We start from the raw sequence: 19343 nt of genomic DNA, 5'->3' as shown, positions 1-19343 counted from the left end.
TACAAGAGAAAGGAAGCAGATTACATTTAGGGGTAAGCCAATCAGGATAACAGCTGATCTTTCAACACAGACTCTGAAAGCTAGAAGATCCTGGAATAACATATTTCAAACAGTGAAAGAAAATGGGTTCCAACCAAGAATTGTGTATCCAGCGAAATTAAGCTTCAGGATGGAAGATGAAATTAAAACCTTCCACGATAAACAAAAGTTAAAAGAATTTGCAGCTAGAAAACCATCTCTTCAAAACATCCTCAGCAAAACATTACAGGAAGAGGAAATGGAAAATAACAATGAAAACCAATAGTGGGAGGTAGGACAGTAAAGGGGGGAAAAATAATCAAAGAGGAAAACAAACCATGTTTAGTAACAGAAATAAACAAATATGGCTGGAAGAACAACCCATATCTCAATAATAACCCTAAATGTTAATGGCTTAAACTCACCAATTAAGAGACACAGGCTAGTAGAATGGATCACAATACAAGACCAAACAATATGCTGCCTACAGGAAATGCATTTGATAGGAAAAGACATACATAGGCTGAAGGTGAAAGGTTGGGAAAAATCATATCACTCATATGGACTTTGGAAACAAGCAGGAGTGTCCATACTCATATTAAATAAAATAGATTTCAAGCCAAAGTTAACAAATGGGATAAAGAGGGACACTACATACTGCTCAAGGGAACCATACACCAACAAGACATAACAATCATAAATATATATGCCCCAAACAATGGTGCAGCTATGTTCATCAAACAAACTCTTCTCAAGTTCAAGAGTCTAATAGACCAGCATACAATAATCATGGGAGACTTCAACACACCTCTCTCGCCACTGGACAGATCTTCCAAACAAAAGTTGAATAAGGAAACTATAGAACTCAATAACACAATTAATAACCTAGACTTAATTGACATATATAGAATATACCACCCAACATCAAGCAGTTACACTTTTTTCTCAGCAGCACATGGATCCTTCTCAAAAATAGATCATATATTATGTCACAGGGCAACTCTTAGACAATATAAAGGAGTAGAGATAATACCATGCATCTTATCTGATCATAATGGAATGAAACTGAGAATCAACGATAAAAGAAGGAAGGAAAAAGCATACATCACTTGGAGAATGAACAATAGGTTACTGAATGATCAATGGGTTATAGAAGACATCAAGGAGGAAATTAAAAAATTCTTAGAGATAAATGAAAACATAGACACAACATATCGGAATCTATGGGACACACTGAAAGCAGTTCTAAGAGGAAAATTCATTGCGTGGAGTTCATTCCTTAAAAAAAGAAAAAACCAACAAATAAATGATCTCATACTTCATCTAAAAATCCTTGAAAAAGAAGAGCAAAACAACAGCAAAAGAAGTAGAAGGCGAGAAATAATGAAAATCAGAGCTGCAATTAATGAAATCGAAACAAAAGAAACAATTGAAAAAATTGACAAAACTAAAAGTTGGTTCTTTGAAAAAGTAAACAAAATCGACAGACCCTTAGCGATGCTAGCGAAGAGAAGAAGAGAGAGAACTCAAATTACTAGCATACGGGATGAAAAAGGCAATATCACAACAGACACTTCAGAAATACAGAAGATAATCAGAAATTATTTTGAATCCTTATACTCCAATAAATTAGAAGATAGTGAAGGCATAGATAAATTTCTTAAGTCATATGATCTGCCCAGATTGAGTCAGGAGGATATAGACAACATAAACAGACCAATATCAACTGAGGAAATAGAAGAAACCATCAAAAGACTACCAACTAAGAAAAGCCCAGGACCGGATGGGTATACAGCAGAGTTTTATAAAACCTTTAAAGAGGAACTAATACCAATACTTTTCAAGCTACTTCAGGAAATAGAAAAAGAGGGAGAACTTCCAAATTCATTCTACGAGGCCAACATCACCCTGATTCCTAAACCAGACAAAGACACTTCAAAGATAGGAAACTACAGACCAATATCTCTAATGAACCTAGATGCAAAAATCCTCAATAAAATTCTGGCGAATCGGATACAAAAACATATCAAAAAAATTGTGCACCATGATCAAGTAGGATTCATCCCTGGGATGAAAGGCTGGTTCAATATACGGAAATCAATAAATGTTATTCACCACATCAATAGACCTAAAAATAAGAACCATATGATCATCTAGATAGATGCGGAAAAAGCATTTGACAAAGTACAGCATCCCTTTATGTTCAAAACTCTAGAAAAACTAGGGATAACAGGAACATACCTCAATATTGTAAAAGCAATCTATGCTAAGCCTCAGGCTAGCATCATTCTGAATGGAGAGAAACTGAAGGCATTCCCTCTAAAATCTGGAACAAGACAGGGATGCCCTCTCTCACCACTTCTGTTCAACATAGTTCTCGAAACACTGGCCAGAGCAATTAGACAGATGAAAGAAATTAAAGGCATAAAAATAGGAAAAGAAGAACTTAAATTATCACTATTTGTAGTTGACATGATTCTATATCTAGCAGACCCAAAAGGGTCTACAAAGAAACTATTAGAGCTAATAAATGAATTCAGCAAAGTGGCAGGATATAAAATCAACACGCATAAATCAAAGGCAGTCCTGTATATCAGCGACAAATCCTCTGAAATGGAAATGAGGACAACCACTCCATTCACAATATCCTCAAAAAAAATAAAATACTTGGGAATCAACCTAACAAAAGAGGTGAAAGACTTATACAATGAAAACTACAGAACCCTAAATAGAGAAATAGAAGAAGATCTTAGAAGATGGAAAAATATACCCTGTTCATGGATAGGCAGAACTAACATCATCAAAATGGTGATATTACCAAAAGTTCTCTATAGGTTTAATGCAATGCCAATCAAAATCCCAATGGCATTTCTTGTAGAAATAGAGAAAGCAATCATGAAATTCATATGGAAAAATAAAAGACCCAGAATAGCAAAAACAATGCTAAACAGGAAGTGTGAATCAGGCGGTATAGCGATACCAGATTTCAAACTATACTACAGAGCAATAGTAACAAAAACAGCATGGTACTGGTACCAAAACAGGCGGGTGGACCAATGGTACAGAATAGAGGACACAGAAACCAATCCACAAAACTACAACTATCTTATATTAGATAAAGGGGCTAAAAGCATGCAATGGAGGAAGGATAGCATCTTCAACAAATGGTGCTGGGAAAACTGGAAATCCATATGCAACAAAATGAAACTGAATCCCTTTCTCTCGCCATGCACAAAAGTTAATTCAAAATGGATCAAGGAGCTTGATATCAAATCAGAGACACGCCGTGTGATAGAAGAAAAAGTTGGCTACGATCTACATACGGTGGGGTCGGGCTCCAAATTCCTCAATAGGACACCCATAGCACAAAAGTTAATAACTAGAATCAACAAATGGGACTTACTCAAACTAAAAAGTTTTTTCTCAGCAAAAGAAACAATAAGAGAGGTAAATAGGGAGCCTACATCCTGGGAACAAATCTTTACTCCTCACACTTCAGATAGAGCCCTAATATCCAGAGTATACAGAGAACTAAAAAAATTAGACAATAAGATAACAAACAACCCAATCAACAAATGGGCCAAGGACCTGAACAGACACTTCTCAGAGGAGGACATACAGTCAATCAACAAGTACATGAAAAAATGCTCACCATCTCTAGCAGTCAGAGAAATGCAAATCAAAACCACCCTAAGACACCATCTCACTCCAGTAAGATTGGCAGCCATTAGGAAGTCAAACAACAACAAGTGCTGGCGAGGATGTGGGGAAAAGGGTACACTTGTACATTGCTGGTGGGACTGCAAATTGGTCCAGCCAATTTGGAAAGCAGTATGGAGATTTCTTGGAAAGCTGGGAATGGAACCACCATTTGACCCAGCTATTCCCCTTCTCGGTCCATTCCCTAAAGACCTAAAAAGAGCATGCTACAGCGACACTGCTACATCGATGTTCATAGCAGCACAATTCACAATAGCAAGACTGTGGAACCAACCTAGATGCCCTTCAATAGACGAATATATAAAAAAATGTGGCATTTATACACAATGGAGTATTACTCTGCATTAAAAAATGACAAAATCATAGAATTTGCAGGGAAATGGATGGCATTAGAGCAGATTATGCTAAGTGAAGCTAGCCAATCCCTAAAAAACAAATGCCAAATGTCTTCTTTGATATAAGGAGAGTAACTAAGAACAGAGTAGGGACGAAGAGCATGAGAAGAAGATTAACATTAAACTGGGATGAGAGGTGGGAGGGAAAGGGAGAGAGAAGGGAAATTGCATGGAAATGGAAGGAGACCCTGAGGGTTATACAAAATTTCATACAAGAGGAAGTGAAGGGAAAGGGGAAAATAATACAAGGGGGAGAAATGAATGACAGTAGAGGGGGTAGAGAGAGAAAAGGGGAGGGGAGGGGGGATAGTAGAGGATAGGAAAGGCAGCAGAATACAACAGACACTAGTATGGCAATATGTAAATCAATGGATGTGTAACTGATGTGATTCTGCAATCTGTATACGGGGTAAAAATGGGAGTTCATAACCCACTTGAATCAAAGTGTGAAATATGATATATCAAGAACTATGTAATGTTTTGAACAACCAACAATAAAAAAATTTAAAAAAAGAACATATTGTTATTTTCTAGATTTAAAACATTGCTTCTAATAGATGCATAATATTCTATATACAATTGATCATTTAACTATTTCCTTTATGTGTTGTTGATACAGTTGGTTGAATTTATGCCTTTCTATACTATATTAGTAACTCTATATCTTAACAACTTATATGTATATATTTATGTATGAATTGAATATACACCTATTTTGCCACTTGAAAGCTATTTCCATTGTGTTAGATTTCTAGAATGGAAAGTATTAAGTAAAAGTGAATTCACATGCTCATATTGGTTAATACTATCAGAAACACTTTTTTATTTTACAAACTATAAGCAACAATGCTGAGGAATGATTTTAACCAAATTATATTTTTATATCATGTACATGAGCAAATATGTAACAAAATCCATTGTTATATAAGACATAACAATAAAATGAATGGGGAAAAAATAAAGAAATACCACACCACTTTGAAAGCTACAGTTAAAAATTAAAACTTATATTGATAGAGAAGACATTTGGCCTTTGGTTTTTTGGGAATTGGCTTATTTCACTTAGTATGATATTCTCCAGCTCCATCCATTTACTGGAAAATGCCATAATTTCATACTTCTTTAAGGCTGAGAAATATTCCATTGTGTACATATATCTCATTTTCTTCATCCATCTGTTGAAGGGGACCTAGGTTGGTTCCACAGAAAAAACCAAAGGCTGAATGTTTTCTGATATGGGGATGCCAATCTACAATAAGCAGGAGGGGGCTACGAAGAATAGAGGTACTTTGGATTAAGCAGAGGGGAGTAAAGGGAGGGGAATGGGCATGGGGTAGGAAAGATAGCAGAATAAATTAGACATTAATACTCTATGTGCTTATATGACTACATGACCGGTATCATCCTATATCATGTACAACTAGAAGAATGAAAAATTATACTCCATTTATGTGCGATGTATCAAAATGCATTATACTGACATGTATAACTAATCAGAACAAATAAACTTACAGTGTTAGCACTGAAATAGGAGCAAAAAGGAACTGAAAACATGTTGGTGATTTCTGGAAATTCTTAAGAATTATATTAAGCTTTCAAATTATTTATCAAGAGGTTGCCATTATTATATATAGTCATAAGCATAAAAAATCTATCACCATATTACACTGGTAAAATTTGTAGCATTTCATTTCACAGTTGTTTAAATCCATTCATCTGCTGTTTAACATTTGGGTTATCAGGTTTTGTCTTGTAATGAATATTTCTGCACAGGACATTTTGTGGACATGTCTTAATTTATCTTGGAGTGAAACTGCTGGGTCCCTGAGTAAAGTATATGTATGTTGTGTTTTATAAAAAATTTTGCCAAGACAATTTACATTTACAACAATGTATAGGAAATCTAGTTGTTCCAGATCTTTGCACAACATATATGATACTATCAATTGTTTTAATAATAGTCATTCTGATAGGCATGTAGTTCCACCTCAATGTGTTTTAATGTACACTTCTCTGATAGTTAATGACATTGTTCACCTTTGCATATATTTATTAGCCATCTGGTATCCTTTTATGTGAAATGTCTGGCTCATCATAAATCCCAAATATTAATAATCTGTCAGACATACATTTTGCAAATATTTTATCCTAGTCTGTAGCTTTCCTATTCATTTTCTTAATGGTGTCCTTTGATATACAGAAGTTTTAAGTTTTGATTAAGTTTGACCTATTAATATTGTTTTCTTTTACAGTTACTGCTTTCTGTATCCAAAGAAAATGCTGCCTATCCTCAAGTTAGTTTTGTTTTAAAAGCTTTGATGTTTTAGTTTTTATGTTAGAACTAAGATCCATTTCAAATTAATTTTTCTATACAATGTGACACATGAGTTGAGTTTCATTTTCCCTATATGAACATCCATGTATTTGAGGAAAGTTGGCTGAAAAGATTATACTTTCCCATTTTGGATTTATTTGGTACTTTTATCAAAATTAATTTTACTACAAAATATTCTGTTTATTTATTGATCCTTATGCAATTACATCTTGAAATCTGGTCCTGCAACTATGTTTTTCTTACTTTTTTTGGATGTTCTATATCCTTTACATTTCCATACACGTTTTAGAATTGGTTTGTTAATTGTTTTTATAAAAACCTGCGGGGTTTATTAGCTGGAAATGCTTTGAGTTTATTGGTAACCATAGGGATAACTGGCATCTTAACAATACTGATCTCCCAATGCATGAATATTCTATATATCTTCATATATTTGGGTATTTAAATTTTTCTCATAGCTGGCTTCATAGATTTTAGTGAACATACCTCGCAAATATTTTATTAAATTTACCCATAAATTCTGGGGTCAGCCAAAATGGATTAAGTCTACTACAGCCTGTTTTTCACAATGATTACAATACTACAGCCCTTTTTCACAATAATTACAATTAAAAACTGGACAGAATACAAAAGCAAGTATTCAAGTATTCAAAGAATCTGAATATAAACACTAGCAGACATATTTGGAAAGGAAGTAAAAATCTTAAAAAATGTGTAACAAATCACCCTAAACCTAATAACTTAAAGTAATACTATTAATTGTTTCACAGTTTCTATATATAACAACCCAGGTACAGATGAGCTAGGTTCTCTGCTTAGCATGCTGCAAGGCCAAAATCAGGGTGTTGGTTTAGCTAGGCTCTTATCTATGGAATTGCACTTCTAAGCTCATCCAAGTGTTGCCAAATTTGACTTTGGGGTTATAGGACTGAGGCTCCTGTTTTCTTGAAGATTGGTTGCTGGAAACCATTCTCAAGTTCATTAGGCCACCCATATTTCCATTCTGTGAGCCATTGCTACTGAGCATGGAGATCCTCCCTTATGTGGAATTCTCTTTCATAGTTTGAATTTCTCTTATGTCTTCTTTTGCTATCAGTTGCAGAAAACTCCGTCTTTAAAGAGCTTCTGTGATTGTATTAGGCCTACCCAGAATTATCTCCGTATATTAAAATGAACCTATTTGGGAACCGATTTAGGAACCGATTTAACTATATCTGCAAGATGTTTGTACAGCAGTACTTAAATGAGTCAGTCAATCTTTCACTGAATAACTAGGAGCAATGAATACTGCTCGGGGATATATATTGATATTTTATCTATTATGTAACTGAAAAAACAAATAAAAGCACAATAAGAACATTTCCTAAAGAGTGATAAGATAATTTGCTGCCAACAGAGTTCACTAAAAGAAATAATAAATAAAATAAATTTAAGTGACACCAGAAAGGTTATACATTGAGTAAGGCCCACATTCAGGTCTAAGACTAATGGCAAAGAACATAGGAAAGTATACATTTAACTAGTGCAAAACCAAGTTGATTCTCAGAAACTAAACTACTACAACGATATTCAGCACTTTTCAAATAAATTTCACAAATTTCAGTATCTTTATCCAATACAATCCACAGCATTCAATAAACAATAAAAAATACCACATTTGAATAATCTGGAAAATGTGACTCTAATTCATAAGAATAGAACTAATAGTAGCAATAGACCCATGAATATCTAGAATGTTGGAATAAGCAGAAAAAAATCTTTAAACTACTTATAGTAAATATATTAAATAATCTAAGGAATTAGATTACTTAATATATCTAGTACAAAGAAGAATCTTACAGGCAAATATGTATACAGTGGGTGAAAAATAAGAATTTTTGGAGAAATAAGGTTGACTCTAAAAAGAAATTGGAAATAAAAATTTCTCAGGAAAAGTGGAAGAGATTAAGAGCATATTGAATAGTAATTCAAAGAGCAATTAACAAAAATTGTATAAAAATTTTAACTATATTATCAGTCAATTTGCCCTAATGGACACTTATAGAACAATATATATAATTACAAATCATAAGTTATTTTAAGTGAACAGGGAAAATTTACCCAGACAAACCATAAACTGGGCCATATGATGTGTCTCCATAAGTATTAATAGTTAAATTATATAAATTATATATTTTGACTACAACAGAATCAAACAAAACATCAATAATTAAAAAATACCTAAAAACCCCCAAATATCTATATTTTGAGCAACAAAATTCTAAATAACCTACCAATAGCAACAAAAATTAACAAGGAAATTAGAACTTTTTTTTCAATTAAATGATAAAGCACAAAGGAACAAAATTTGTGGAATTCATTTAAATGCTCCTTATATGGAAAATGAAAATTTAAAGTTTCAAACATGTCTATTTTAAAGACAAAACTGAAAAATCTATTATCTAAGTTTCCAACCAGAGAAGCTAGAAAAATAACAGCAAAATTAAATTTGTAAAAAGAAGGTAAGAAATAATAAGATATAAGCAGAAACCAATGAAAGAAAAATCAAACCACAGAGAAAACGCAATTCAAAAGTTAACTTTTAACAATAAATACAATGTAATGAATGCCTATCAAGACTGATTAAGAGAAAGAGAAAACACAAATATAAATATATATATTTTGGTGGTACTGGGGATCAAATCTAGGACATAATCTAAAAATTAGACCCAACAAAGTCCAACAATAACTTGAAAATAATATATACAGCATAACCATCTTGGAGTTTATCCCAACAATATTAGTTTGTTTTGACAAAAAAAGTCAAGTAGTGTAATTTGCTATATCAACAGAAGAAAAAAACATGATAATCTCTGTAGACTCAGAAAAAAGAATAGACAAAACTCACTCTCATTCTTATTTATTTTTGTGGTGCTAGGGAACAAACCCAGGGTCTTACACCCACTAAGCAATTGTTCTACCACTGAGCTATATCCCAGGCCCCTCATGCTTATTCTTGATAAATATATACTGTCAATAAATTAGGAATAGAAAAATTTTTATAATAAGACATAGGATGTTAAATTTAATAGAAAAATAGTGAACATAGTCCTCTGAGTTTATGAAAATGATAAAGATATAAAATACAACTATTTTATTAAACATTGTGCTGGAATTATAGCCAGTGTAATTAGACAAGAAAAAGTAATAAAATGTAATATCTAAGGTGATGTTAATTTACAATAGCAAAAAATTTATTAGCACACTCAGTATTAATAAATGAAATCAATAATTTCTGTATGTATACATGTTAAATATTCCAAAATCAGTTATTTCTATCTACTTACAATAAAAAATGAAAATGAAAAGGCAATACCATGGCAAACACTATAAGAAGGTATTAAATTTCCAGACATAAATTTAACAAATGATTACCAAGATTTATAAAATGAAAAGTGCAACACATTGTCGAATTAAGTTAAATACCTAAATAAGTGGAGATAGTACATATACATTGAATTGTGAGATTAAATATTGCTAAAATATCAATTCTCCTTAAATTTATCTAGATTTATTTCTATCTTAATAAAAATCATTAAAGGTATTTTTCTAATGGAAACTGATAAATTATTCCCAAATTCATATAAATGATGTAGATTAACTAAGACAAGCTTTGAAAAACTGGAACAAAGTTGCTCTAATTAAACTACTATGTTTTAAGGCTTACTATAAATTTACATAATGCAGATAGTATTGCAATATTTTATTAAAACCAGAATATAAAATATGCCAATTGAAGAGAATACAGAATGTAGAAATAGATCCCCATAAATACAGTCATTTGAATTTCTGAAAAAGGAGTAATTGCATTATTAAAATAGTGTGGAGCAACTGATATCTGTATGGGGAAAACTAAAACAAACCATGACTGTTACCTTACATTATAAAATAGTGTAGATCATAAACCTAAATGTGAAAGTTTTAAACATTAAAGGCTGTAAAAATTAGAGAATATTTCCAAAGCTTTAAATAGGCAAGTGTTTACTGAATAGCATACAAAAAGCACTAATCATGAAAGAAAAGACTGCTACAATTTAATTTTTTAAAAACTAACAACTTTTGTTTAATACATGACAGCATTCAGACAGTGACAGGTAAATCTGAAACAGGGAGAATATACCTACAATACATGTATTTGACAAAGGACCCATATCCAAAATATACAAAGAAAAAAAGGTAAATAACCCATAGAAAAACGAACAACAAAAAAAACTTCAGCAGACACTTTATAATGATACTATCCAAATGGCTAATAGCATAATATGAAAAGGCATTTGTTGTTATGAGAAAATTATAAATCAAAACATAAATACATGTCCATCAGAATAGCTAAAAATTAAAAAGAATGACAGTATCCAGTGATGGTCAGGATATGGATAACAAGATGTATCACACATTGCTGATAGGACTGTAATTTATAAAATCACTTTTAAAGACTCTATGGCACCATCTACCAATGTTAAATGTAACACCTACCCTATGATTTTTGTAATTATTATTTTTTTTTATTTCAGTAATTGTACTACTAAGATTTTGTAGAAAAGAAATCATGCCTGGGCTGGGGTTGTGGCTCAGTGGTAGAGTGTTTGCCTAACATGTGTGAGGCCCTGGGTTCAGTTCTCAGCACCCCATATAAACAAATGAAATAAAATTCCATGAACAGCTAAAAAAAAATTTTAAAAATGAAACAAAAAAGAAATCAGTACTTATGTCTATAAAAAGACATGTAAAAGAATGTTAAGAACATTCTTTTCCACGATAGTCCCAAACTGGACACACCCAAAAGTCCATAAACAGGAGAATGCATAGTTAATTGTGGCTGACTTTCAATGGACTATTACATAGCAATGATAAAGAAGAAACTACTTAAACAAGAAACAAAATAAATGACTCTTAAAAGATACAATGCTGAGTGAAAGAATATATACCATATGATTTCATTTACATGAATTTCAATGGCAGGCAAAAATAACTCATGTTGACAGAATTTATAGTAATGGTTATCTTAGAGGGAGGATTCCCTGTGAAGTGGCATGGATAAAATTTATAAACGAACTATTTTGTATTTTGACATGTATGATGGGTTCATGGTACATATACATAGGAAGAAATTCACCTATACTCTTGTATACTTCAGTGTACTTTAAAAAATATATATATATATATATATATATATATATATATATATATATATATATATATATATGCTATATTTCATTAAAAAGTTTAGCAAAATAGTAATCCAAAACCTACTCGTCCATGCCACCATGCAATTAAAAAGAAAAACAAAAAATTAAACAGAAGAATGTACAATAATCTACTTCAGGCTAACTACTTGACTATAGAGCTAAGTCCCTTTCCTTGAATGACTCAGTCTCAGCCATTTGAATGAACAGTATGATTGTTCTACCAACAGCCACCAGCTGTGTGCTTGCGTACAATTTTCTAAGAGAATCAGCGGTAGGCTAGGGCCTGGCAGAGTATATTATCACCTACAAAAATAGTAAGGCCTCTTAATTGATTTGTGGCTAGCAGCCAAAGATTGAAAAACACTCCACCAAACAAGTCTCTCTTCCCACAGGATATTGTCCTGCTGAGTTGGTAATACTCATTCTCATTTTATACAGAAAAACATTTGGGCAAAGTGAGGTAAAGAGTTAGTTTGAGACTATGTTGCTAATCAGTATCTGATTGGGAAATAGAATGCAAGTTGGCCAAATAGGAAGTTGCTACAGGATACTTGTTAGAGTAGATAAGGAAGGAAAGAAGGAGGCATTTAAGAAAAGGAATATTTCTATAACAATAGGACTCTAAACAGAATAAGATATATTCCATGCTTGTATAATTATAGCAAGATGGATTCTTCTGTCATGTATAACTAAAAAGAACCAATAAATAAAAACAAAAAGAAAAAAAAAAGAGAAAAGGAATACTTACCTGGGAATCCAGGGAGGCCTGGTTGTCCTTTTGCTCCAGGGGTCCCCGGTAATCCAGGTAAACCAGTCTCTCCCATAGAACCTTTAATGCCTGGGCTCCCTGGGTATCCAGGCAGACCAGGTTCACCCTAAAAACACAAATAAAAAGATCAAAATGAAGTCTTGCATGACTTTGATTGTGTAACAACATAATGTTATTTATAGAGCTTTTACTATACATTGAATACTGTGTTAAGTGTTTTACATAAATTGCTTCATTTAATCATTACAAAAGCCCTATGAATTAGGTTTTGCCATCTTTTATTTATAAATGAGAAAACTAAATTTTAGAGTATAATGTGCCTAAGCTCTTTAACAAGTAGCAGAATTAGGATTTGAACCGAAGTCTACTTGATGCCAGAGCGCATGCTATTCCAGTGGTAGTTAGCTGCTTTATTCTTACTAATCCTTAGAAAGATATTGTTATTATCCCATTGTTATAGTGATGCAACTAGTAAGTGGTGGAATTGAATTTGAATCCAGTCTGATTTCAGAACCTGTAATACTCATCCCTATTGTGCTACAATGCAATTCATTGCTTATAGAAAGCATGTCAAACAATAGCTACAGTAGGTTCTACTGTAAAAGGCAAATTTTATCTTAACCAGAATAGGTCTATCAATTCTTCAGTGGACATTCAAAAATCCTACTTCTTCCTTAAAGCCATTCTGGACAAAGAGATGTAATCTAAGAGCTTAGAGTTGGTTCAAAGTGATGAAGAATAAATGGTTCAGCTTTGGATTACAAAACCCAGTTTATGATTTTAAAAATACACTTGAAGGGCTAGGGTTGTGGCTCAGTGGTAGAGTACTTGCCTCACACGTATGAGGCACTGGGTTTAATTCTCAGCACCACATATAAATAAATGAATAAAATAAAGTCCATCAACAACTAAAAAAACTTTAAAACATACACTTGAAATAATAATGATTAAACTAAAAAAAAGTATCTCTGTGATTATAGACCATTCATATATTACCATTCTCTCTTCTTCTCTTCCTCCTCTCCCTCCCCCTCTTCCCCCTTCTCCTTCTCCTCTTTCTCTCTTTCTCTGTCTCTCTCTCTTTATCTCAGTACTGGGGATTGAACATAGGGGCCCTTTTTATTTTTTATTTTAAGGCAGGGTTTCACTAAGTTGCTTAAGGTCTTATTAAGTTGCCCAGGCTGGCCTTGAACTTGTGATCCTCCAGCCTCATCCTCCTGAGTTACTGGTATTACAGGCATGCACCAATACAAGCTGCTACAATTTTTTTTCTCATAGAATATTTGCATTATATTTTCTTCTAACAGAATCTTATAACAATTCATAACCACTTTCACAATTAAGTTTTTCTCAGTAATAATGAAAACATGCACCATAACTCTAAATCTCTACCACAGGGCTCAGTGCTCTGCTCATAAGAATCATGACCTCCTCAACAAAATGTCAGTGTTTGCCATCACCTACTGAATATTTCCTTCTTCACTTAGTATTTACAATTGTCTGGGTGAACAATATCTTCTAGTTGTGACTTGTGTGTTTAGGCATGGTGATAATAACTTTTTAAATTTATGCCTTTTCACCTTACATCCTGTTATTTAAAAAAACAGCTAAGAATTTTGGGCTGTGTATATATTTTTGTTTCTTTTAACCCCTTATAAATCAAGTAATTAGCTCATTTTTAGGCACACAATGAAGTTTTGGCTTCAAATGGTTCCATCTTATATGTTTACAAAGAAAAAGCTTTGAATTAATTATTATAAGTCCTGTTACACATGAAAGAGTGTAATTTATATATCAAAATAAAATGAGAAAAAATTCTAATATTCTGCTATTGGTAAGCCTGAAAAGCAGTTTACAAACTCCGAGTTACTTACTGTACTAAAATATGTTAAATTCTACACAGAAATTTAATCTCTAAGATCAGCTAGCACTGTCCCCTAGTCCTTATAGTCCTAGTTCCTCTCATCACCTTATAGCCCTAGTCCTTCAAACCAAATATATTTAAAAAAGAGAGTAAATATTTTATTAAGAGTTTTGAAGAGGACTAAAATTTACTAGGTTAAGCTTTATATAACCTTTTATTATTCATATGATTACAGAGAAAACAATGAGTTTCAAGGAAGTTAAGCCAGAGGAAAAAAGGAAGAGAACTCAGAAACTCAACACACTGGTCAGGAATCCTTAAATCACTCTGAGAAAGAAGATTCAGGTCTATTTGTACTTCAAGAGCTTAACTGTTGCAAATATCTGCATTTGTTCTAATGTCAAGCTTTGATAAAACTCTGAAATGGAATATACCATAGTAATGAGCCAAATCTACCACTCTGGAACAACCGAAAATACAGTAATACTGGAAGACTAGCATACTTGTTTTTTAAAAAAAATGCTCCTAACTAGAATTGCTTTCAAGGTCACTGTGTTGTATCACATACAGCTCAGGTGAACAAGGGCTCAGTTTGATATCTTTGTTGTTAAAATTCAAACACTTTCACAATTAAGTTCCTAGTAACAATGAAATCTATGAGCATTGGTTCATATAGTCAATTTCTACTATGTCTTACTAACAACACCTTCTCTTCCATTCCATATTATAATCTAAGAGACAGAATAAAATTATCAGTTTGCAGAAAAATTATCAGTTTGTACCACTTCATAGACAACATCAAAGATGGTGAGAAAAATCAACCTTTTTTGTTTTTGCCTGACATTGTAAAATTGAAGAAGCACTGCCACTAAGAAAAAAACCCATTAAATGAATGGAAAATAATTGGTGAGAAAGGGTAAAAATGATATCCTGCTCTATAGCAACAGTCCATCAGTTGGAAGTTGTATTCTCCATAAAATTATTAATTATTTTTATAGCTCTATCTGTATTGGAAATTAAGGGTACCACAAACAAATCCATAAATGGCAAGGTCTGAGTCACTCAAGGTTATAATTTAGACAGAGGATATCAACAACAAGTGAAACTGAAATAGAACTAACCACCAGACAATTAAAAAAACCTATTCATGTGTATAAACACAAGGAAATGAAATCAACATGCCAAAAATACACTACTCCCATGCTTTTGTAGCACTATTCAAAATAGCCAGGATAAGGAATCAACCTAAATGTCCATCAACAGATGAATAGATAAAGAAAATTTGGCATATATACATGATGGAATACTAGTCCACCATAAAAAGCAGGAATTAACCTGGAAAACATTAAGTGAAATAAGTCAAGTATGGACAAATATCATATGATCTCATTCACATGTGGAACCAGAAAAGGGGATCTCATAGAAGTTGAGAGCAGACAGTGGTTACCAGAAGAATAGATAATAGGGAAGACAAGAGACAGGGAGAGGGTGGTCAAGAGGTGAGAAGGGGAAGAGGATGATCAACAGGTTTGGTAAGTTATGGTGCTCTACAACACAGCAAGGTGAATATAATTGATAGTAATGTATTATATATCTCAGAACATTTAGAAGGGAGGAATTTTAATATACTCACCATAATGAACTTATAAAAGTTTAAGGTGAAAGATAGGCTAATTACCCAGATTGATTGCTACCCTATGTATACAGGAATCGAAACATCACAGTATGCATCATAAATATATGTAAGTCTTATGTGTCAACCAAAGAAATAAAATAAAATGATGGGGGGAAACTAGTGGATGAAGATACTCGTCTATCACTTTCAAAAATTTCTTTGTGTTCTTTTGTGTATGTATGTGTTTTGTGGTTAAGAGCACTTAACATGAAATTAATCCATTTAATATATATTAAGATGAATAATACTGTAAGCTATAGGCAGTGTATTATACCACAGATCTCTAGAACTTATTCACCTTGCATAACTGAAGCTTTATACCCATTGAGCAACCACCAATTCAATAAATCAATATACAGGAGAGAGTATACAATAAGATTTTCAAGTCTGTAATGTATGTAGCTCTCCCAGCTGGTAAAATGATAAGCTAACAGGAATAAACTAATAAATAATGGTTCAAGGCTGTCTGAGCAGGACAAAAGGTACCAAATGAGATATAATATGTGTATCTGTGATGTAATGAACTTAGAGAAAAATAATATGAACTAAATTTATCAGATCATGGGTTCAATGGTATTTTTTAACTACCCAAGGAGAGTAATAGCAAATTTTTGCAAACATCAACTCAGTGAAGCCAAAAGTTGCTCAAATGCTAAAGAAACATTAGAGAAAAATATGACTCATAAAATCATGTTACTCCATATTAGCATAGTATTTGCCATTCTAGTAACCACAGCATATAACATTATTTAAAATGTATTCAAAATTAAATGAAAGGAAAACACCCATCTGTTCATCAAAACTCAAGATTCTATGGGTGGGGTTCTGGCTCAGTGGTACAGTGCTTGCCTAGCAAGTGTGAGGCACTGGGTTCAATCCTCAGCACCATGTAAATAAATAAATAAATAAATAAAAATAAAAATATTGTATCCATCTACAACTTAAAAAAAAAAAAAACTCTCGGGGTGGGCGCTGGGGTTGTGGCTCAGCAGTATGGTGCTCGCCTTGCAAGTGTGAGACCCTGGGTTCGATCCTTAGCACCACATAAAAATAAATAAGTGAAATAAAGGTGTTGTGTCCAACTACAACTGAAAAATAAATATTAAAAACTCTGAAGATTCTAGAACTTTGTCTTTAAATGAAGACAGTAATTTTAAGACAAATAAAAAACAGTATTTTTATAAGTAGATGATATATCTACTTTATAAGATGATGATAGACTACACATATACATTGAAATTATTCATCTTATAATTGAAGGTTTGTACCCTTTGACCAATATTTCCAAAGTGCTGGAAACCACCATGCCACTTTCTATAAATTTAACTACTCTAGAAACCTCATATAAGTGGAATCATAAAATATTTGTCTTTTGTTTGCTTTTTTTAAGGTGGTACTGTGGATTTGTGCATGCTATGCAAGTACTCTACTACGGAGCTATATCCGTAGCCCCCAAATTTGTCTTTTTGTGATAGGTTTATTCCATCCACTTGGCTTAATGTCTTCAAAGTTCATCCATATTGTTGCACATATCAAACCCTCATTCCATATTAATATTGAATAATATTCCATTGTACATGCATATGACATTTTGTCCATCCATTCTTCCAATAATGGACATTTGGATTACTTCCACCTTTTGGCTATTCTGAATAATGCTGGTATAAACATAGCTATAAAAAAATAGCTATAAAAATATCTGAGTTCCTGCTTTCTATTCTTTGGGATATTTATCTAGAAGTAGAATTGCTGGATCATATGCAAAATCTGTTTATATTTTTGAGAAACTGCCATGCTGTTTTCCACAGTGGCTAAACCATTTTACATTCCCACCAGCCATGCACAAAGGTTCCATATACTCCATACAGTTGCCAGCACCTGTTATTTAGTATTTTTATAACAATCTTCTTAATAGGTATGAAGTATTATCTCGCTGTAATATTGATTTGCATTTCCCTACTGATTAGTGATACTGACCATCTTTTCATGTACTTATTCTCCAGAACTATATCTTTTGTGGAAGAAGGTCTATTCAAATCCTTTGTTCATTTTTGAATTGGGCTGTTTGGGTAATTTTATTGTTGATTGGTAGGAATTATTTATGTATTCTGAAAATTACACCCTTATCAGATATATGATTTGTACATTACTTTCTCTTTCTGTGAGTTGCCTTTTCCCTTTGTTGATACTTTTCTTGGATGCACAGAAAATTCTAAATTGGGTGTAATCCACTTTATCTATTTTTCTTTTTGTTGCCTAAGCTTTTGGTGTTGTAACCAAGAAATCATTGCCAAATACAATATCACGAAGCTTTTGTTCCATATTTTCTCTAAGGGGTTTTATAGTTTTAGGACTTATGTCTTTGATCAATTTTATGTTTTGCATATGGTTTAAGGAAAGGGTTCAACTCCATTCTTTCCCATGTGGACATCTAGTTTTCCCAGCACCATTTGTTGAAGAGACTGTCTTTTTCAGATTGTGTGCCTTGTCAAAGATCATTTGATCATATACAAGGTTTATCTCTGAACTTTTTAAAATTTTTATTGGTTCTTTTTATTTATAAATGACAATATAATTAATTCTTATATAATTATACAAGCATGGGGTATATGTTATTCTAACTAGGACCCCATTCTTGTGGATGTACATAATAGTGGGATTCACTCTCTGTTGGTCTATTTAACTGTCTTTAGGTTAGTACCACCCTGACCTGATTACTGTAGATTTGTAACGTGTTTTGAATTCAATGAGTCCTTTGACTTTTTTTTTTTCAAAATTGATTTGGCAACTTAAAGAGTCACTTGAAAGTACATATAAATTTTAGGATGAATTTTCTATCTCTGTAAAATATGCTCATGGGACTTTGAAAGGGATTTTGTTGAATCTGTAGATCACTTTGGGTAGTATGGGCACCAATCTTCCAATTACGGAACATGGGATGCCTTTCCATTTATTTGTTTTATTTTCTTTTAGCAGTATTTTCTAGTTTTCTGTGTACAAGTCTTTTACCTCCTTATTTAGACTCATTCCTAAATATTACTTTTTATTTTTGATGCTATTGCAAATATGATTGTGTTCTTAATATCATTCCCTGGTTGTTGGTTGTTAGTAGATAGAAACACAACAGTTTTTTTGTGTATTGATTTTGTGTTCTGCCACTAAGCTAAAAATATTTATTAGTTCTAACAGAGTTTTTTCATGTGTGAACTCGCTGTAGATATTTTGTACATATAGGATTATGTCTGCTTGCCTAGCATGAGAAAGGCCCTGCTGTTCAATCGCAGTACTGGAAAAAAATAACCATGTGAATCATCTCTGAATAAAAATAATTTCTAATTT

General features: G+C 32.7%; 1 protein-coding gene across 1 annotated transcript in view; it reads right to left on the bottom strand.

The window, feature by feature from the left end:
- Positions 1 to 19343, bottom strand: part of Col4a5 (collagen type IV alpha 5 chain) — a 225974-nt gene that overhangs the window by 34369 nt on the left and 172262 nt on the right. Inside the window, exon 37 of the mRNA XM_046420818.2 lies at positions 12445 to 12571. Within this exon, the coding sequence (XP_046276774.1) occupies positions 12445 to 12571 (127 nt within the window). The remainder of the gene's footprint in view (positions 1 to 12444; positions 12572 to 19343) is intronic.

This window comes from Marmota monax, unplaced genomic scaffold (genome assembly GCF_021218885.2).
Source record: "Marmota monax isolate L192 unplaced genomic scaffold, Marmota_monax_Labrador192_F-V1.1 WCK01_AAM20220418_F8-fsc00050, whole genome shotgun sequence".
Classification (NCBI taxonomy): domain Eukaryota; kingdom Metazoa; phylum Chordata; class Mammalia; order Rodentia; family Sciuridae; genus Marmota; species Marmota monax.
Note: the sequence above shows the minus strand (reverse complement) of the source record. Positions and strands in the feature narration are given on the sequence as shown.